This window comes from Gorilla gorilla, chromosome 7 (genome assembly GCF_029281585.2).
Source record: "Gorilla gorilla gorilla isolate KB3781 chromosome 7, NHGRI_mGorGor1-v2.1_pri, whole genome shotgun sequence".
In the NCBI taxonomy this organism is placed as follows: Eukaryota; Metazoa; Chordata; class Mammalia; order Primates; family Hominidae; genus Gorilla; species Gorilla gorilla.
This window is the reverse complement of record NC_073231.2, coordinates 130,276,171-130,298,120: the sequence shown is the minus strand read 5'-3', so window position 1 is coordinate 130,298,120 and position 21,950 is coordinate 130,276,171. Positions and strand designations below refer to the sequence as shown.

Sequence of the window (21,950 nt, the reverse complement as noted above, 5' to 3'; positions counted from 1 at the left end):
AGTTTGAGACAAGTCTGGCCAACGTGGTGAAACCCCATCTCTACTAAAAATACAAAAAATTAGCCTGGCATGGTGGGAGGCTGAGGCAGGAGAATCGCTTGAACCAGGGAGGCAGAGGTTGCAGTAAGCCGAGATCACACCACTGCACTCCAGCCTGGGCAACAGAGCAAGAGTCTGTCTCAAAAAGCCACCAATCCCACTCTTATAGTAACCCATTAATCTATTAACCCATTAGTCCATGAATGGATCATCAGCCCTCATGACCCAATCACTTCTTAAAGTCCCCACCTTTCAGTACTGCCATATTGGGGATTACGTTTCCAATGCATGTAATTTGGGGGACACATTCCAACCAAAGCAAGCAGGATTGATAGTGAAAATATATGCCATAACTTTTTCTCAGACCCTGGAAATTACTGCAATTGATCTCTTATCCTAAATTACTTTATGGTTTTTCTCTTCTCATTAAAGTAAATTCAGATGTGCCCATCAAAATTCTATTTGAATTTTCTGGTTTTGTAGATGCCAAATAAATAGTAAGAGTTTGTTTTTGCTACTTCTACACTGCTGTGTATGTAGAAGTGGGAATGTAAACTAGTACAACCACTATGGAAAACAGTGTGGAGATTCCTTAAAGAACTAAAACTAGAATTACCATTTGATCCAGGAATCCCACTACTGGGTATCTACCCAGAGGAAAAGAAGTCATTACATGAAAAAGATACTTGGACATGCATGTTTATAGCGGCACACTTCGTAATTGCAAAAATGTGGAACCAACCCAAATGCCTATCAATCAATGAGTGGATAAAGAAACTGTGGTATAAATATATGATGGAATACTACTCAGCCATAAAAAGGAATGAATTAATGGCATTCGCAGCGACCTGAATGAGATAGGAGACTATTATTCTAGGTGAAGTAACCCAGGAATGGAAAACCAAATATCATATGTTCTCACTCATAAGTGGGAGCTAAGCTATGAAAATGCAAAGGCATAAGAATGACATGATAGAATTTGGGGACTCGGGGAAAAGGTGGGAAGAGGGTAAGGGATAAAAGACTACAAATTGGGTTCAGTGTATACTGCTTGGGTGATGGGTAGACCAAAATCTCACAAATCACCACTAAAGAACTTACCTGTGAAACCAAATACTACCTGTTCCCCAAAAACCTATGGAAATAAAAAATATTTTAAGTTTGTTACATAAGTTAAAGGAAACAACAGAGAATATAGTGGTATTTGAAGTAAATGTTGAGTATATACTGACTGACTGTGGTTTGTTCATTCAGCAGACATTTACTGAGTACTTTCTATGTGCTTGGCAGTATGCTAGCCCTCTTCTGCCTCTTTCTAGTTCTGTGTCTCGAGGCAAAGTATTTAAGCTGTCTAATCTTTAGTATCATTTGGGAAAAAGAATATTGCCAGATAAGATATGAAATACATGACATGCACTATCCAATTTAGCCCTCACCAAATTGTCCAAGGACACAGAACTAATCAGTCAATAGTAGTGGCAGAGCCAGGCTTCTGATTCATATTTTTCTGATTCCAGAGCCTAAGATCTGATCCTCTGCAAGTATGTTCTCTTGCTTTTTACAAGAATTAAAGCAATACATCTTAAATACCTAGTATAGCATGTAGTAAACCAACTGTAGGAGATACACTCATTGGAACCCCTGTTACTACACACAGCACTTTGCAGTGCACAGCACTTTGCAGTGACTCCATTTATGACTCAGGAGTGCTTTGAAGATATTAGTTTGAATTATTATATGAAATAATTAAGTAGGACTTAATTTACATTAGAATATGAATGAATGATAAAATATGTTCATCTTCAGTGACGGTCAAGCATAATCTGAGGATTGAGATACTGCTGAGAGGAAGAATACAGGTAATACTTAAGTTGAAAACATCTGTCAAAGCAGAGAGCCCAGAGAAGATGGCTATAGTATCCCACTGATGGGAAGTATAGGACCTTTCACCTTAGGTGGGATCCTGTAATCCGGGTTTCTGATAATTGCTTCTCATTTCACAGTTACACCCAACTGGATATAATAAAAGCTTCAAGATGGAAGATTCAGTATTGTAAAGATGTTGACCTATAGATTCTATATAATCTCAATTAAAAAAAAAATCTCAGCAGGTTCTTTTTTCCAAAAATCAAAAAGCCGATTTTAAAATTCCTAAGAAACTGGAAAAGGTCAAGAATACCTAAGGCAGTCTTAAAAAACAAAGTTGAAGGATTTATACTGTGAGACATCAGGACCTATTCTAAGCTATAGTAATGAAGACGAGATAGTATTGGTACATGGATAGAAAAACTGACCCATGGAACAGAACAGAACAGAAAGTCTAGAAAAACTCCACACATATAGGGTCACTTGATTCATTAGAAAAGTGACACTAGAGTGCAGTGGGAAACATGATAAGCCAACAATATAATAGGACTCTGGATACTGCTTAACAAAGGACAGCATATCACTTAATGGTGAAACATGCTGGAAGCATTCTCCCTAAAGTTAAGAGTAAGAAGGTTGCTCACTGTCACCATTACTATTTATCATTGTATTAAGAGGTGGGGGCTGGGAATAAGGCAAGTTAAAATGCTTCCCTGTTTACCAAGATTTAGCTGTTTTTCTCAAATAAAGGCACCTCAGATTATTTCAAGCTTTTAGTTACTTTCTAGAGTTCTGAAAAAGTTGACTGACCATTTTTGCCTGTGTTCTCATTGCTTTTATAGAGAAGCCAGTATTTGGAGATGTTTACCCTGCTGTTTTGGAAGTTGTCCACTTTACTTGATATTGGGACATATCAAGAGACCACTATACCTTGAGTGTAAAATACAGGTATATTCCGTCCTGCCATCATCGTGTAGCAATAACGCTACTTCCTCCTGATGATTGGATTCATTTACCCCAACTAACATGGTGACTCTTCCTTGCCTGCTGGTCTCCTAGCACAAGGACCCTGAACTGGGAAACCTCAGCAAGTTAAAGTTTAAAGGATCTATTATTGTGTCTCTTGATGAAAAGATTCCTCTCTTGGGAATCAGGACTTCTAGATTCACAAATTTGCGGGGATGAGAAGTCCAAACTCCCCACATGGGTCACTGGGAGTGAGAGTATGTGGTTATATTAATTTCCTATCGCTGCTATGACACTACGAACTTAGTGGTTTCAAACAACACAAATTTATTTTCTTACAGTTCTGGAAGCCTAAAATCAAGATATCAACAGGACTGTTTTTCCTGAAGTCTTCAAGAAAAAGTCTGTTTCCTTGCCTTTTTCAGTTTCTAGAGGCTACCTACATTTCTTGGCTCATGGCCCCTTACTCATATCACCCCATCCTCCTGCTTAAGTCATTGCATCTACTAAGCAAATCTGCCTCTCTCTTGTAAGAATCTTTATGATTATATTGGGCCTATTGGATAGTCCAGGATAATCTCTGTATCTCGAGGTCATTAACTTAGTCATATCCACAAAGTCTCTTTTATCATGAAGGTAAAATATTCATAGAATCCAGGTATTAGGATCTAAACATATTTGGGGGCCATTATTCAGCCTACTACACAGTGGGAATTCTATTTATATCCTTTCATTCCCAAACATGCATGTTATATATATATGAGACACAGCACCATAAAATGAATGTTGATTTAGAGTATATACTGTACCCCGGTGGACAAGGTCATTCCATTTTCACAGGCTATTATCTTCAAGCTTTTGCTTCAGTTTCACCTTCAAAAGGGTTTTCCATCATTCCATCAGACCAGCATTTTCTAGGTTGTATAGTATGTGATAGGACTAGTGGATCTCATGGTTATGTACCTGCTGATACACCTCCTTTGCTGTAAAGTGGGTCCCTAAATCAAAGGCAATATTACACAGGATACATGTTGATGGATCAAATACCTGTAAACCTGTGAATAGTAGAGCTGGCCAACAACTTATAGGCAAGGAAGTCAAACTCATACATGCAGATGGGCAGTTTCTAGTCAAGGAGAATCACTGCCCATTCTAGGATGGAAGGAATCCAACATAAATCAACTTGCTGCCCAAGTAGCTGTTTGGTATCCTTGAGGGTTGGTGCTGTATCAGGAACTTGGTGTTTAACACTGGGGAGTGGCTATTTTGTTGTTGTTGTTGTTTTGTTTTGTTTTGTTTTGTTTTGTTTGAGACGGAGTTTCACTGGTTGCCCAGGCTGGAGTGCAGTGGTGCCATCTCAGCTCACTGCAACCTCTGCCTCCTGGGTTCAAGGGATTCTCCTGCCTCAGCCTCGTGAGTAGCTGGGATTACAGGCATGTGCCACCACGGCCAGCTAATTTTGTATTTTTAGTAGAGACGGGGTTTCTCCATGTTGGTCAGGCTGGTCTCAAACTCCAGACCTCAGGTGATCCACCCACCTCAGCCTCCCAAAGTGCTGGGATTACAGACAGGAGCCACCGCGCCCAGCCTGGGGAGTGACTATTGGATAAGTGGAGGCTATCTATTGGCTTCTTGCTCACTTGCATTGTTGCAAGATGACTACTTTGTCATAAGCCCCCTATGCCATTCCTGGGGGCGGAGGGAGGGGGCGGTGGAGCCGATGGCTGCAGCTGCTGAAGTTTACTGGCTAAATCTGTCTACTTGGTTATTTAATGCTGCTTACATGTTGGATTGTCTCTGGCAGATAAAGATTGTGTTATACAATACAAAAAGCCCTCCTTATGTGCCATATCTCATATATTTCTCCTCTGCTTCTCCAGACTTCTTGTCCCTGATATACCAGTCTTATTCCAGACCCCTGAACAACTAGCCAACTTATTTGCCATGAAAATATGTTGTTACTTCAAGACACTTTCTTTCCACACAAAGTTGATGACCAGGAATACTGCCCCACATTATGCCTTTTGGGAGGGTTCTCCTCACTGCTGTCTTTTAAGGCCAGTCCTGTGTGGGGCTGTAGGGCAGTAGCAGTCCATTTTTGTTTTGAACCTATATTCCAAGAAACCTCAGTGAATTCAGCTCAGGCTTTTTTGTCCTCCATAAGCTAGACATGAGAGCCTCCCAAGTGGCCATAATTGTGAGCTGAGGAAGGGACATTGGTAAAGAATCAGATATGACATGGGAGCCTGACCACCTGCCTTTGCCCAGCTCATGATGGGCCTCTCTGGCTACATGGTCACTTGATGTCCATAATCAGTTCTTGCCAGGGCACATTAGCATGGATAGAGTTGTTTTTGGGATTTTGCACTGCAGATGGCCCAGCCTTGCCACAGAATGCCAGGAGTCGACCTTGTGATTCTCCCATTGGAGCTTGCCTTCAACTTTCATGGCTTCTTATCACATTTACTCTTGTCCCATAGAATATCCTGAATTGGTCCATGCAACAGGGCTAAATACACCATACCTGCTAGAGAACTTTTACATGCTATGGATCCCACTGAAAACTGGCAGATTTCTATCTCACCCAGTTTACGAGTCAGAACAGTACTGCCAACTTCTGAATTCTCACAGAAGCCTACACAGCTTGGTGTGCTTCCCTGGTGGCAGAATAATTTTGGTGAAATGAGTAGGTGAGATGCAATAATTTGTCCTTTACTGTGAAGGGGATATCTTGGCATTCAAGCAGGCTACTGGGCCCTAAAAATTTCACTGAGGTAACAGCTTGCTGGGTCTTAAGGATTATTTCCCATCCTCCAGTGTACAGTATGCTACCTGCTTATTATTCACCTTACCCAGCTAGCATGATGTCATCAATGTGGTAGGTCATTGTGACATTATGTGGGATGTTCAGATGGTCTAGATCTCTTTGGATTATGACGCAGTGTGTAAGAGTTAACATAACCCTAAGCCAATACTATAAATGGGTACTGCTGTCCTATATAAACACAAACTTAATTCTTGTCCAGCACTCTCAGGACCCAGTTCCATACACATGCTCATGGTTCCTGTTGGTACATGTTGGTTAGATCCTGCATCTCTTTGGTCATATAAGCCCATTTGGAATTGAAAGTAGACACAGAATGAGGGCAAAACACCTGCAGAACAGCTGCTTCATCATGGTGGGCTTTTTTCATATTAGGTTTTGTTACCTTTGAGTTTTTAAATTATGTGTAAAGCTTCGATTAAAAAAATAAAAATTATTAAAAAGAAACTGAGACAGTCTGTCTATCCACCTATTTCTATTTACCCAGTGCTATTGTTGTGTTACATAAAATTCAATTTTAGCTTCATATTCATGCAATATTTTCGTTTACCCTTGATTCAACCTTGACCTTTAAAAAGCCAAAAAGACAAATACCTATTTTGACACTGGTTCTGATCTCTCTGAAATTCTGTGTGACCAATGGTCAAGTAATCTTGCAGGTTATTTATCATGTCTCATCTGAAAAAAGTCATTGTATTTCCTAATATTTTAATATTCATCTTATAGGTAAGCATTCTAAACATGATTGTGGCAAGAAATTCTTATATGCTTTACATGTTGAAATTCTGTGTCAAATGAAGTACATATGTATATTATTGCAAGAGTGAATTTCTTCAGTAATGATTGTGACAGCTAGTAAATTTAAGTAGAAAGTAATTATAAACTTCCAAATACTTTTTTTAAATGGGCAAAATATATGAAACAATGGCCCTGAAGGCATTGGACATAGGCAGTGAAGGATAGTAATCCATGAGAGATGGAATGCAAACAAGGTGAGCAATACAATTGCTCCAACTTGCTGCCTGAAGAAAGGCTTTGGCATGGGGAGAGGGAACCCAGAAGACTCCGTGAGGTGAGGAGATATAAGTGGGAGTCCTGAGAGCCCAAGGCAACTAGAGTTCACAGGGTAGAGTACTAGAGAGGACAGAGTGATACAGAGAGAACTCCAGAGATTTGCTGACCATTCTCCTAAAGTATTAAGCTAAATAATGATTAGTACATGCATGAGAGGAAATAACCAAAGGCTTGGCAAAGAACCATCAGAAAGGATTACAGAAAACAATACTCAAAGCTCACACAGGATGGTGAATGATTCCTGATCCCGTCAGCAAGAGTGGAAAAGATCCTAATTCACAAGGCACCAGTTAGAGTACTAAGAAAGGTCTTGCTTCAATAGTGGGAAAAATTAACCCTCGACTAAATGCTCTAGAATAACCTAACAAAGCTTAAAAGCAAGACCCAAAAACATTCAAACTGTGTCCAAATAACTTAATCATACTCCAGAAGAAAGTTCAAACTGTTTTAGGGATACGAAAATAATCTACAAAGTAAAATTCACAATGGCTGGCATCCAATCAAAAATTACCAGGCATGCAACAGAAAAATACAACCCGTAATAAGAAAAATAAAACATTCTGGGCTGGGTGCAATGGCTCACACCTGTAATCCCAGCACTTTGGGAGGCCAAGGTAGGTGGATGACCTGAGGTCAGGAGTTCGAGACCAGCCTGGCCAACATGGCGAAACCCCGTCTCTACTAAAAATACAAAAATTAGCAGGGAGTGGTGGTGCTTACCTGTAGTCCCAGCTATTCAGGAGGCTAAGGCAGGAGAATTGCTTGAACCCAGGAGGCAGAGGTTGCAGTGAGATCGTGCCAATGCACTCCAGCCTGGGCAACAGAGCAAGACTCCATCTCAAAACAAACAAAAAATAAAACATTCTGTCAAAACTGACTCAGAAATTACAGATGATGAAGATTATTAGACAAGGACATTAAAACAGTTATTATAATTATATTCCATATATTCAAGAAACCAGAGGAAACACTGAAGATATTACAGACAATGAAGGTATAAAAAGACCCATATCAAACTTCTAGAGATGAAAACTCCAATGTCTGAGATGAAAAATATGTTAGATGAGATTAATGGCAGATTAGATATTGCAGAAAGAAAGATTGGTGAACTTGAAGACACAGCAGTAGAACCTCCCTGAAACAGAGAGAAAAAAGAACAAAATGAGACACACACCTCCTACCAAAATAAATAGAGCATCAGTAAAGGGTGGGACAACTTCAGGCAGCCAAATGCATGTGTATAATGGCAGTCCTTGAAGGAGAAGAGTGGGGAGCAAAAAATGGTGGTGGTCTAGTCCAAAGTAAGTAGAAAAAAAAGAAATAGAGCAGAAATCAAAAGGTGGGCCGGGCGCGGTGGCTCATGCCTGTAATCCCAGCACTCTGGGAGGCACAGGAGAGTGGATCACGAGGTCAGGAGTTCAAGACCAGCCTAGCCAAGATGGTGAAACCCCGTCTCTACTAAAAATACAAAAAATTAGCTGGGCTTGGGGGTGGGTACCTGTAATTCCAGCTACTCGGGAGGCTGAGGCAGGAGAATCGCTTGAACCCAGGAAGCGGAGGTTGCAGTGAGCCGAGATCGCGCCACTGTACTCCAGCCTGGGCGACAGAACAAGACTCCATCTCAAAAAGAAAAAAAAAAGAAAGAAAAAGTAGAAATACAATAGAGAAAAATCAATGAAACCAAAAGCTAATTCTTTGAGAAACTAAGTTTGATAAAGCTCTACACCGACTGATCAGGAAAAGAGAGGACAAATTATCAGTATCAGTAATGAGAGGTGATAACACTACCGATTTTACAGTTGTTAAAAGGAACATTTTGAACACTTTGTATCAGTATATTTGGCAAATTAGATAAAACAGAAAAATTCCTTGAAGATGCAAACTACTAAAGCTCAGCCAAGAAATAGATACCCTAAAAAACTCTTTTAAAGAAACTGAATTTGTAGTTACAAATCTTCCCATAAAGAAAAAAATCCAGGTCCAAATAGCTTCATTGGGGATTTCTAACAAACATTAAGGAAGTAATAATAATTGTACATAAACTTTTCCAGAAAATGGAAGAATACATCCCAACTGAGTCAACTAATTCTATGAGCCGGCATTTTTCCCATGAATGTAAATGAAAAATTTATTGACTATGAATTATGTATACAAAGCCAACTCCTTGTACAATCCCATGTCACCACAGTTGTTGGAAATGAGGGTGGGCAGATGAAGGAATATTAGGGGTTAGTGTATGTGTTGAGTATATTTTTAAATGTTTTAGAATACTAGGATTTTGATAAACTGAATTTGCAAGACATCACATATTTAACCATGTCACATTTTTGCTTAGACCCCTCAATGACATCCCATTGCTGTTGGGATGGTGTTCTTAATATAGCCTACATTGCCCCCTGCCTGATCTGACCATCACTTAACTCTGCAGCCTAATTAACATTCCTTCACCCCTTACTCTTTCCTCTCCATCCACCCTACCCCTCATTTTAGCCCCTCAAATTCCTCCACATGGCACTTGCACACACTGTCAGAGCCTGGAAAGCTGTTCCCCATTTTAGCCACTCATTAATTCCTACTCACCATTCAGCTCGCAGCTAAGTCATCAAATTCTCAGGGAAGACTGCCCTGACCTTTCTGACCAGGCCAACTCATCATAGGTTCCAACTGCACCCCGAGAACCTCTCCTCACAGCATTTACTAGAATGCAAGTTGTTATATGAAATGTTGTATGTGGTGTGTGATTATTGGATAAATGCCTATCCTTCTCATTAGAGTATAAGGTCCATGGAGTCGGGATTGAGTCTTGTTTTGTTGGCTATTTTACTCCCAGTGGTTGCCACAGTGTCTGGCACATGATTGGGGCCCAAAAACATTTATGAAAGGGCAAGAAGAGAGAGAAGGGAAAAGAGACAAAACAAAACACTCCAGCTTGTGGTCTAGTAACTAAGCTTCTGTGCTTTTATGGCTACAGCCTGAGTTAGATTCCTGTTCAGGGAACGAATCCCATTATTGAGTATCTATCACTTTGATTTAAAAAAAAAAAAAAAAAAGACCAAAGGCAGTCCTTGGAGTCATGGATAAATTAATTTCAAGGCTGAATGAAGTTTTTATTTCACTGGATGGAAGCATTAACAGATGAAACACCTGAAAAAAAGAACTGATTTCAAGATGCCCTGTTTTGGGTGGTATGAGCTCTGTGAGCATTCCCACTCAGTTTTTATTTACTCACTTCTATTATATATGTCTAATTTATTTGGTTAATCTAGTACTCAGAATATCAGGTAGAAATATTTCTTGCCTGTAAGTTAAAAAAAAAATTCGCACAGTGACTTAAATAGACTTGGGGGTGGGATTGCAGGTTATTTTATTTTATTTTTTTTCACATGACAAGTGCAGAGATAGACATTTCAGGGCTGTGTAGCTGACCAAAGATCCCCTTAAGAAATCAGTCCTACAATGCTGCTCTGCCAGTCTTAGCATGCTTGGAGAGATGGCTGCTACATCTCCAGGGTCAGAGACCCAAAGCCCTCCCCGGGGACCTCTGCCTGCAGCTCCTTGCCAGAACTGGTTCACATGGTCACTATCTGTGCAAGAGAGGCTGGGAAATTTAGTACTTGAGTTTTCCAGCTTCTCCTTTTTAAGAGAAAGGGGAATTGGGATGGATACTGTGAGTCAATTCTGGGCCCCAGTGACAAGGTTCTTGGGAACAACTTGGAGAATCTGGAGAAGCGCCTACAGGAAACACACAATGGTAACTGTAAGATTCAAGAGAAAGTTTCAATGAGACAAATAGCTTATCTTGGAGAAGAGGTTAAGGGGCCCTCACTTCCTCTGCCTTTATGTAGTTGATTCTATTCAAAATTCAGCTCTAGGACAGGCACCATGGCTCATGCCTGTGATCCCAGCACTTTGGGAGGCTGAGGTTAGAGGATCACTTGAGCCCTAGAGTTCGAGACCAGCTGGGCAACATAGTGAGACCCTCTATCTATAAAAAAAATTAAAAATTATGGGTGGGCACAGTGGCTCACACCTGTATTCCCAGCACTTTGGGAGGCTGAGGTGGGTGGATCTCTTGAGGTCAGGAGTTCAAGACCAGCCTGGCCAACATGGTGAAACCCTGTCTCCACTAAAAACAAAAATTGGCTAGGCATGGTGGTGCACACCTGTAATCCCAGCTACTTGGGAGGGTGAGGCAGGAGAATCACTTGAACTTGTGGGGGTGGGTGTGGGGGAGGTTGCTACTCAGGAGGCTGGGGCAGGAGGATTGCAGCTCAGGAGGTCAAAGCTGCAAGTAAGTCTTTTTGTTTGTTTGTTTGTTTGGTGGGGGACAGAGTCTCACTCTGTTACCCAGGCTACAGTGCAGTGGTGTGATCTCCGCTTACTGCAACCTCCGCCTCCTGGGTTCAAGCGATTCTCCTGCCTCAGCCTCCTGAGTAGCTGGGATTACAGGTGTTTGCCACCATGTCTCACTAATTTTTGTATGTTTTTTTTTTTTTTGGGACAGAGTCTCGCTCTGTCACCCAGGCTGGAGTGCAGTGGCGTGATACTGGCTCACTGCAATCTCTGCCTCCCGGGTTCAAGTGATTCTCTTGCCGCAGCCTCCCGAGTAGCTGGGACTACAGGTGCCCACCACCACCCCTGGCTAATTTTTGTATTTTTAGTAGAGATGGGGTTTCACCATCTTGGCCAGGCTGGTCTGGAACTCCTGACCTTATGATCCACCCGCCTCAGCCTCCCAAAGTGCTGGGATTACAGGCATGAGCCACCGCACCTGGCCAATTTTTGTACTTTTATTAGAGACAGGATTTCACCATGTTGGCCAGGCTGGTCTCAAACTGCTGACCTCAGGTGATTTGCCCACCTCAGCCTCCCAAAGTTTACAGGCGTGAGCTGGGATTACATGTGTGAGCCACTGCACCCAGCCTGCAGTGAACCTTGATTGCGCCACTGCATTCCAGCCTGGGCAACAAAGCAAGACCCTAAAAATAATAAAATGCAGCTCTGGTGTTCCTTCCTGTAGGAAGTGTTTCCAAGTTCTTTGCTTTTTTTTTTTAACAGCTTTATTGAGATATAATTCACATACTATAAAATTCACCCTTTTAGTATATATGTTGCTGAAGCAAGTAGGGAAATTCACCCTTTAAAAATATACAATTAAATGGCTGGTTCATATATTATAGAGTTGTGCAATCATCACCACCATCTATTTTCAGAACATTTTCATCTTCCCACAAAATAAACCCAGTACCTATTAGCAGTCATTCTCCATTCTCCACTCCCCCCAGCACCTGGGAACTTACTTTCTGTTTCTATAGATTTGCCTATTCTGGCCATTTCATATAAATGGGACCATACAATAAATGACCTTTTGCAACTGGATTCTTTCACTCAGCATAATGTTTTCAAGGTTCATCCAGAAACCACGTATCAGTACTGCATTCCTTTTTACAGATTCCATTGTATATATATGACATTTTGTTTAACCATTCATCAGTTGATGGACTTTGGGTTGTTTCCACATTTTGTCTATGAATAATGCTGCTACAAATATTCACATACAAGCCTTTGTGTGGACATATGTTTGCATTCTCTTGGGTATATATACCTCTATCACATATCTCTTATTTATTTGGTTAATTCACTGCTGGGTAATATGCTAACCCTATGTTCAACATTTTAAGGAACTGCCACAACTGTTTCCCAAGTGAACAGGGTTGGATCTTTATTTTAAACATTTTAAATGCTTGTAATCATTTTAAATAATAGTTGAGTTTGAAAATGACTACTTTTACAGCTTGTGCAATATAAAGTGGCTGTACCCTGAGGCTGTTCAGAATGATATATATTGGATTTTGTCACATGTATGCCCAGGGTAGGAGAAAATGAAATTTAAATTCTATTTGTTTCTTACTATTTTTAATTTCTGTTCATGTACGGTTTTTTTGTTTTTGAGACAGAGTCTTGCTCTGTTGCCCAGGCTGGAGTGCAGTGGCACAATCTCGGCTTACTGCAACCTCCACTTCCTGAGTTCAAGAGATTCTCCTGCCTCAGCCTCCCAAGTAGCTGGAATTATAGAAGCCCACCACCACACCTGGCTAATTTTTGTATTTCTAGTACAGACAGGGTTTTGCCATGTTGGACAGGCTATTCTCAAACTCCTGACCTCAGGTGATCTACCTGCCACAGCCTCCCAAAGTGCTGGGATCACAGGCATAAGCCACCGCACCTGGCCTATTTGTGTATTTCAAAGGCACATATTGTACTCATATATTACTGCACTCATATAATTTTTTAAATTACAAAGTTAATAAAGCAGCTCAAGTTTGAGGGAGTTTTAAAAAATTACTATTTTTAAAAAATCACAATATCTCTATCAAGTGGCTGCACTGACTGGCAACTAATACTGAAGCTTGCATGGGAAGCCTTTAGAGCTTATACAAATTGCTGGACTGAGATGACAAGGACCCCATGAGCCTCCTGAACCCTTCAGTCTTTTTTCATTGGTTCCATAAGATGCCTCTTCCCAACCAGGGCAATCCAGCAAGTCCTCAAAGAAAACTGAAATGTAAATGAACATGCTTAAGTAGAGAAAAAGCTTAAGGGAGGCTTCTGTTCTTCCATCCACACATTAACTTCTGCTCATTCTTTAACACTCCCTTAGGCATCCCTGCTCCTACCTTCCTAGTCACCCTGTTCAATCCTCAACCCACATCCTCAAATGAGGGTGGCTGCCTCTCCTATGTGTGCCCATAAAAACCCTTATTTCTATCTAAGCACTTAGTAAACAGCACTGACATTGTTTTCTCTGTATCTGTGTCACCAGATAGTGATCCCATTGTGGGCAGGACTCAGTTTTATTCATCTCCACGTCACTGGCTCCAAGCACAGCGCTTAATGGAGAGAGTACACAGTATCTCCTAATTAATCAGTGAATGGCTTTTCAAAACAATGACATTCTGCCTCAAGTAGGCCAGACATACAGCAACCCCTCACAGCCAAATTGGAAAGTGGTGGTTCATCATATACAAAGACTGACTGATAGAATGGAGTGTGAAAGGAAAATAAAATGTCAGACCCCAGGCCGGGCGCAGTGGCTCACACCTGTAATCCTAGCACTTTGGGAGGCTGAGGTGGGTGGATCACCTGAGGTCGGGAGTTCGAGACCAGCCTGACCATGGAGAAACCCTGTCTCTACTAAAAATACAAAAATTAGCCAGGCGTGGTGGCACATGCCTACAATCCCAGCTACTCGGGAGGCTGAGGCAGGAGAATCGCTTGAACCTGGGTGGCGGAGGTTGTGGTGAGCTGAGATCGTGCCATTGCACTCCAGCCTGGGCAACAAGAGCAAAACTCCATCTCAAACAAACAAACAAACAAACAAACAAAAAAAGTCAGACCCCAAACTTACTATGCCAAAGGGAAAAGTGAAGCCTGGAAACTCAGTCATGCAAAAAAACTGCCTTTCCTTTTGCCTAAACACAGCTGCAAGACAGAAGATTACATATCTCCTCAGTTGGCCTCCCTTACCTTGACAATGTAAATAGCTTGTCTTCACAGATACAGCACAAAGTCAAGACTAGAAACCATCCCTCTGCCCACCTCAGACATATGCAGATTTACTGAGTCCAGACAAATGCTTAATTGACTGTTCCTCTACCCCACTTCACATGTAACATGTGGATTCAGTGAGCACTAATCAAAGCCTCACAAGAATGTGACCACTTAACTCACTACCTACACTCCTTTTTGTTTTTTTCCTCTACCCCTACCCCTCCTACCCTCACTTTCCCCTTTAAATACTGAAGCCCTCAAAATCCTCTTTGGAAAAATGTGTGGGCCACAGATCCTACTGTGACTTGTGTCTTTTTCCCATGTGTGTCCTCAACCTTGGCAAAATAAGCCTCTAAACTGATTGAGACCTGTCTCAGATACTTTTTATTTTACAAAAGTATTCACCACTCAGTGAGTCACGATGATGACAGCTTAACATATATTCATTTAAACCTAAGAACTACCCTATAGGATATGTACAATTGTTAACCCTAATGTACAGATAAGGAAACTAAATCTTGAGAGATTCATGACTTGCCTGAGGTCACACAGAAAGTAGAGGAGTCAGGAGTTGAATGAGTGGAATCTAAATTCTAAGAGGCATTTGGGAGGCCGAGGTGGATTGATCCCTTGATGTCAGGAGTTCAAGACCAGCCTGGCCAACATGGTGAAACCCTCTCTACCAAAAATACAAAACTTAGCTGGGCATGGTGGCAGATGCCTGTAATCCCAGCTACTCAGGAGGCTGAGACAGGAGAATTGCTTGAACCTGGGAGGCGGAGGTTGCAGTGAGCTGAGATCGCTCCACTGCACTCCAGGCTGGGCGACAGAGCGAGACTCCATCTCCAAAAAATAAAAACAAATAAATTATATGAAGGCAGAGCCATGTCAGTCTTACATCACTGCACACACAGGGCCCATATATATATATTATGTATATGAATATATATATGTATAATATATATACGAGAGAGGGAGAGTGCAAGCATGCAGGAGTCCAACAACCGTTGGTCAAATGAGTTCAACTGGCCACACCTGACATCAGCTTTCTATCCAGAGCTTGTGGCAAAAAGGCAAATCCTCAGTCCCCAGACTGACTCTCTGGCTCCTCTTCCTCATTGTTTCTCCTTGTTCCCTTCCCATATTGGCTCAACCTCCAGGTTGGTATCTTTATAGTTTGAGGAGAGCAAGCCATGGACACACAAGTGAGGAAAAACCCACTATGTAAAATAGGAGATGACTGGCCGGGCATGGTGGCTCATGCCTGTAATCTCAGCACTTTGGGAGGACAAGGCGGGCAGATCACAAGGTCAGGAGATCGAGACAATCCTGGCTAATTCGGTGAAACCCGTCTCTACTAAAAATACAAAAAATTAGCCAGGCGTGGTGACACACGCCTTTAGTCCCAGCTACTTGGGAGGCTCAGGCAGGAGAATCGCTTGAACCCAGGAGGCGGAGGTTTCAGTGAGCCGAGATTGCGCCACTGCACTCCAGCCTGGGCGACAGAGTGAGACTCTATCTCAGAAAAAAAAAAAAAAAAAAAGGAGGAGATGATTAAGGTAACACAGGAAGACAGCTCTGTGAGATGGGAATGGAAATAAGCAGGCTGTTTGTTTTTGTGGTGGGATCACATGCTGGCTAACATCTCCCTAGGGGATTACTGTGTACAAGACACAGTGCTTTTATAATCCTTACAACAATCCCCATCTTCAACACATCTCTCACTGCTTCCTCTGTTCCAAACTTATCTAATAACAACATACCATTTTCTGAGGATTCAAACTTTTGCATCTGTTATTCTCTTCTACTAGTGCCTGTTTCTACCCGCAACCTACCCATCAAAATCTTACCCAGTTTTCATGAGCCAATTCCAACACTACCTCTGAAGACTTCCCTATTCAGTTCTGAGAACTCTTCTTTCCCACCTTTGCATTCCTACAACGTGCTATCACTCACATGGCATTCATCTTACTGCACTCCAAGTCTTTCTTTGAGTACTTGTGTTATTTCTGCTGCTAGATTGTGGGTTCCTCAGAGACAGGAACTCTATCTAATGGATCGTTACGTTTCCTGTGGCTTTTGTATATAATAGGCACTTAATATTTGTTGGATAACACAAACAGCATCAACCTGTCCTTACTGCTACTGTTGCAAGAGAAGGATGAGTAGCCATGCCCAAATCCAGCCAGCCAAATGTCAGGTACAATCATACAAGGCCACACTTTTCTATATTTCCTTCACCTAGCAAACCAGCCTAGATAGCTTCAAAATACACCAGAACAAAGCTCTGAGTGGTAATCAACAATTAGTCATCTTGGGTCATGCGTGGTGGCTAACACCTGTAATCCCAGCACTTTGGGAGGTCGAGGTGGGCAGATCACTTGAGGTCAGGAGTTCCAAAACAGCCTGGCCAACATGGTGAAACCCCATCTCTACTAAAAATACAAAAATTACCTGGGCATGGTGCTGCACACCTGTAATCCCAGCTACTTGAGAGTCTGAGGCTTGAGAATCGCTTGAGCCTGGGAGGCAGAGGTTGCAGTGAGCCAAGATGGTGCCACTGCACTCCAGCCTGGGTGACAGAGCAAGACTCTGTCTCAAAAAAACAAAAAAGCAAACAAACAAAACAACAAACAATTATTCACTCCAGTGGCAAACCATCTTTTATGGCAGACAGCCATAAAATAAGGTGAGGCTGGAAATGCTCTGCAGAATATCTCACATTCCCTATAGCTTCTTAGGTTGTCCCTCCTGTTCTCAGCCACGGTAGGAAGATGAAGAGGGAGTATGAGGCCTATATGAATCTAAGATTTTAATAGGAACTTTAAACTAATAGGTATTAATTGGCAGCTATTGCACAAGCTTGAGGCTAGAAATCTAGATTCCCTATGATTTAGAACAGTGATTCGTCCTCAGCAGATGAGCTTTTAAAAAAAAAAACAGACCGGTGATTCTTAACCATATTTCTACCACAACAAACCAAATTTATAAGACATCCCCTCACAATCATTTAGGAATGCCACAGTAAGGGAATGGAAATACACTAAAATAATTTTTGTTCCCTTCTCTCTCTAATTTAGTCAGTCATAATAACAAAGCAGCATCATGTTAAGGACTTAATTCTGATTCCATTGCTTGGTCTGTCAATTTTATTTATCATATCAATCTACCTCCCATTACCACCACCCGAGTCCAAGTTACCATCACCTCAGACCTGGACAACCACAGAAGCCTCCTCACTGGTCTCTCTGTTTCCATCTTGGCCCTCCTCCAGTCAATTTTCTATATGGTAGCCAGAGCAATTTGGAAAAAGCACTGTGTCTTTCACTCTAAAATAACCGATGTCCTGTGTATAGTTGCTTAATAGTCACGTGAGACAGTTCAAAGAAACTCTCATTTTGCAAATAACGAAACCCGAGGCCAAAACATACTGAAACTTCAATTCCAGAACTGAGGTCAGAATTTGGAATTCATAATTGCACAGATGAGCCTCATTTCAATGGGCCATGCTGCTTCTCCCAAATAGGTATTTCATTTTCTATGTTATCAATGAAAGACAAATGAAATAATTTGAATTGATCTAGAGCCTGCTTTCAGGGCTATAAAATATGAAAAAAACTGATCACCAGGGGACAAAAGGGATGACAACCTGGACTGAACTGATACATTTAAGGGCCACTTGCACATGGATCCCATGTGTCCCAGGATCTACCTCCTCTAGCCAACTGAAGGACAGGGGCAGCATTCCAGATCCAGGACTATGTGATCCACATGGGGAGCATAGGATTTCACTGGTTGGATGTGCAGAATTTGTGTCTTCCATGGTTTCCCATGCACCTGCTGAAGAAGAGTGGCGATTTGAGTTTCTGCAGATTCTGCCCACCTTTGCCACTCTGGCTTGGTGGCTGGTGACAGCATTTTTCCCCTAGAATCCCTGGTAGCTCCATTTTTCCATTGGTTGGTGGTAATTTGCTGAGGAAACAGCCAATGCTCTTTCTCTACTTTGCTGACTCCAAGAGCCTGAAGATTCTTCCCTGGGAAAGATTCCACATTTTGGTGGATATGCAAAATGCCTCCAGCATCCTGCCTTAACACTTGGCAGGCAATGGGCCAGCCTTCTTCAGAGCTGGGAATCAGCCCCAGGATCACCCTATCTGCAATATTTGAGAGCTTCAGTTTTCTGTTATCTCCAAAGTGTATTTGGCACCGATCTGCTACTCCATTGATCTCAAGGTTATTTCTCAGAGCAACTACAGCATGGGGATTCCACTCACAAGCATGGACGAAGGCAGCACCAGCATGAACTAGGAAAGGCAATGTAAAATAACCAATCCCTGCATAGAGATCCACCAGCACTTCTCCAGCACAGGACAACGATGCCACTCGAAGCTTCTCAGTGATGTTTCCAAAGGAGAACATACACTGGGTCACGTCAAACTTATAACGGATACCATTATCCACATGCTCTACCCAGCCATGGTCACCCAGCAGCAGTGTCACTGCTGGAGTTCGAGTACCATCCGGTGATACCCGCCCTCGTTTTGCCAAACGCTGGACGCCAAGTGCCAAGGCAACGGTCTCCCAGAGTTCCGGTCCCAGATTTTTCCACTGCTTGGCTTGGAAACAGTCTTCACTCAGCAACAAGAGATTACCATGCCGTTGCCATGATCGGGGCAAATCAGCCTCCAACTCGGCTGACCACTTGACTCCCCGACCCTCCACCCAGCGACTCACCTCAAGACACAATTTTTGGGCAGGTGAACAACCCTGGGCCCTCTTTGAAGGAACAGGATCCGGGAGCTGCGTGAGCATACAGGGACTGCCTGGGGCAACACGATTCCTCAGCTCCTGCAGGTGCTGCTCTGGAAGCGTCTCTCCCAGCACCGGTAGCGCCACCGAGCCATCCGGCATCTTTTCCACACGGTGCTGTGTATCAAACAGTTTCTGCCTCTGGAGATATTCTCTGTATCGCTGGGTAAACCGAGGCTCAGTCACAACTGCGACAACAGCCACGGGCTTCCCACTTTCTCTCTCCATGTTGCTAACGACCACATTCTCTCTCATCACCTCAGCGATACTCCATCTCCTCAGAGTCGGCTCACCAGGCTGACTAAATTCCCCGTCTTAAATAAGGAAGCCTGCAGCTCACCCGGCCATGCCGGTGCCGGAAATGACGTGCAAAGAGGCCGGAACTAAATATATTGATGCGCTTGCTGGAGAATGGCGTTGCCGTTGCCGTGGAGAAGTTGCGGCCGCCATCTTTTTTATGGTCAACCATTACTTTTTTTTCAGCCTAGGAAGAAATTTATAACAGGGAATCTTATGGACTAAAAGACTTCAAATTGGTATTTTCCAGAAACCTCATGCACTCTCTTCAGTGCTGCTCACGAATTCAAAGAGAAAAATTAACATGAAATTGTCAGAGGCGCATGAACCAGAGCAACTCCATCTTAAATAGGAGCTGGGTAAAATGAGGCTGAAACCTACTGGGCTGCATTCCTAAACGGTTAAGGCACTCTAAGTCGTCAGATGAGATAGGAGGTCAGCATAAAATACAGGTCATAAAGACCTTGCTGATAAAACAGGTTGCAGTGAAGGAGCGGCCAAAATCCACCAAAACTAAAATGGCCACGAGAGTGACCTCTGGTGGTGCTCACTGCTACTCTCCCACCAGCGCCATGACAGTTTACAAATGCCATAGCAACGTCAGGAAGTTACCCTATATGGTCTAAAAAGGGGAGGCATGAATAATCCACCACTCGTTTAGCATATCATCTGGAAATAACCATAAAAATGGGCAACAAGCAGCCCTCATGGCTGCTCTGTCTATGGAATAGCCATTCTTTTATTCCTTTACTTTCTTAATAAACTTGCTTTCACTTTGCACTGCGGACTTGCCCTGAATTCTTTCTTGCATGAGATCCAAGAACCCCATGTTGTAGTCTGCATTGGGACCCCTTTCCTGTAACAAAATGATGATCTGAATTTGGAGAAAGCTTTCCCATAGCCTAATGCTGCTCTCAGGTTAGCATCAGCAGCCACCTTATTTGCTGAAAGTGAAGAGTCAGATACAGCTTCCTTGTTCCCTTTTCATGCAGATATAGTCATCACCGTTTCATTGTCCTTTGGTCCAAGAAACAACTATTTGAAAGTCAGAAGGATCTGAGTTCCAGTAAATCGTATCACCCCTCAAAATTGGAATCTTCACTTATAAAATGGAATCTAATCTTCAGAAGATTGCTATAGTGAGTAGAGACATTATAGTGTCTTAGACAATAACTAGTAAAGACTAGATACTTAAAAAGATACAAAGTAACAAGTTGGCTAGCTCACAGGTACTAAATACCTGTTGAAATGCTTTGATATTCCTAAAGAAGACAACGGGGAATTCCATATAGACTAAATCAAATAGTTGGATATAAGAACTGTAAAGAAACCGTATCACTTCTACTTCACTCCCGCTGTCAGAGGAGTCCAAACCAGACTGACTCCATCTTGAATAAAGGCTGAATAAAGCAAAACCTGCTGGGTTACATTCCCAGAAAGTTAAGTACTCTCCATAATAAGACTGAGGCAGGAAAACAGGGTCTGGAGGCAGGGAACCTAAGGCTGATTCACACTGACTTCGTAGAACTAAATCAAAAGGAAAAAACCAACTATCCATGCCTAAGTAACAGAAGGACCAGAGGTTACTCCCTTTGCAAACCTGCTTTTCTGCAGGGCAGAAGGAAAATTGAAAGTACCTCTGATTGGTTGCAGAAAGCCACCAATCAATCCAAATACCCACTAGAGGTTTCCCATTGGCCACTTGGTGTGCACTCCATGCAAATGAAATAATGGCCTCAATCAGACGTTTGCATAGGAGTGCAACTTTGTAACTTTACTTCAGCCTCTGATTGCCGGCCACTACTTCATTTGCATGGGGTGAACACCAAGTGACCAGTGGGAAACCTCTAGTGGGTATTTGGACCCCAGAAGATTCTGTAACCCAGCTGTTGAGCCCCTAGACAGGGGCTGCTCCCATCCTGGGGAGTGTACTTTCATTTTCAATAAATCTGATTTTGTTGCTTCATTCTTTCCTTGGTTTGTACATTTTGTCCAATTCTTTGTTCAAGATGTCACGAACCTGGACACCCTCTACCCATAACAAGACCTTTTGGTTGAACGAGCTAATGATTCTTACTCACTAAACAAGACCCAGAACTTAAGGAGATGTCCTGATATCTTGAGAACAGAAAGTATTATTAGTTTAAGAATAGGTTTGTCTTTAAAGATAATAGTATTTTCATAAATGTTTGCTGAAATCAATAGTTACACAGAGAATAACACTACTAATACTCTGTCACAAGCGGATCACAAGCTGTTGTACTAAAGCACATGAGACCATTATTCTTAGCTAGCTACATAATTTTTGGTGTGGGGTCCTCCTCTTGCCTTCTGAGAACACCCTACTCTGTAATAGAGTAGTCTTTAATAAACTTGCTTCTTTCACTGTGCTCTGTGACTGGCCCTAAATTCTTTCCTGTCTGAGATCCAAGAACCTGTTTTTTGGTCTGGAACAAAATTCCTTTTAAGTAACATTTCCTGTGGCAACTCCCAAGGACTTTGTTGAGGTGAGACCTTCAACCCA

General features: G+C 42.2%; 1 protein-coding gene across 1 annotated transcript; it reads right to left on the bottom strand.

Annotated features, from left to right (window-relative positions):
- Window positions 1–17,455: 17,455 nt before the first annotated feature.
- TRMT12 (tRNA methyltransferase 12 homolog) lies at window positions 17,456–20,011 on the bottom strand. Its single transcript, XM_004047503.5, has one exon. It carries the CDS (start codon window positions 19,382–19,384, stop codon window positions 18,038–18,040), a length of 1,347 nt encoding a protein of 448 aa, XP_004047551.4. The 5' UTR covers window positions 19,385–20,011; the 3' UTR covers window positions 17,456–18,037.
- Window positions 20,012–21,950: the final 1,939 nt, after the last annotated feature.

Coding starts and splice junctions, on each gene's coding strand:
- TRMT12 (XM_004047503.5), bottom strand. CDS start 19,384: ATGAGAGAGAATGTGGTCGTTAGCAACATGGAGAGAGAAAGTGGGAAG.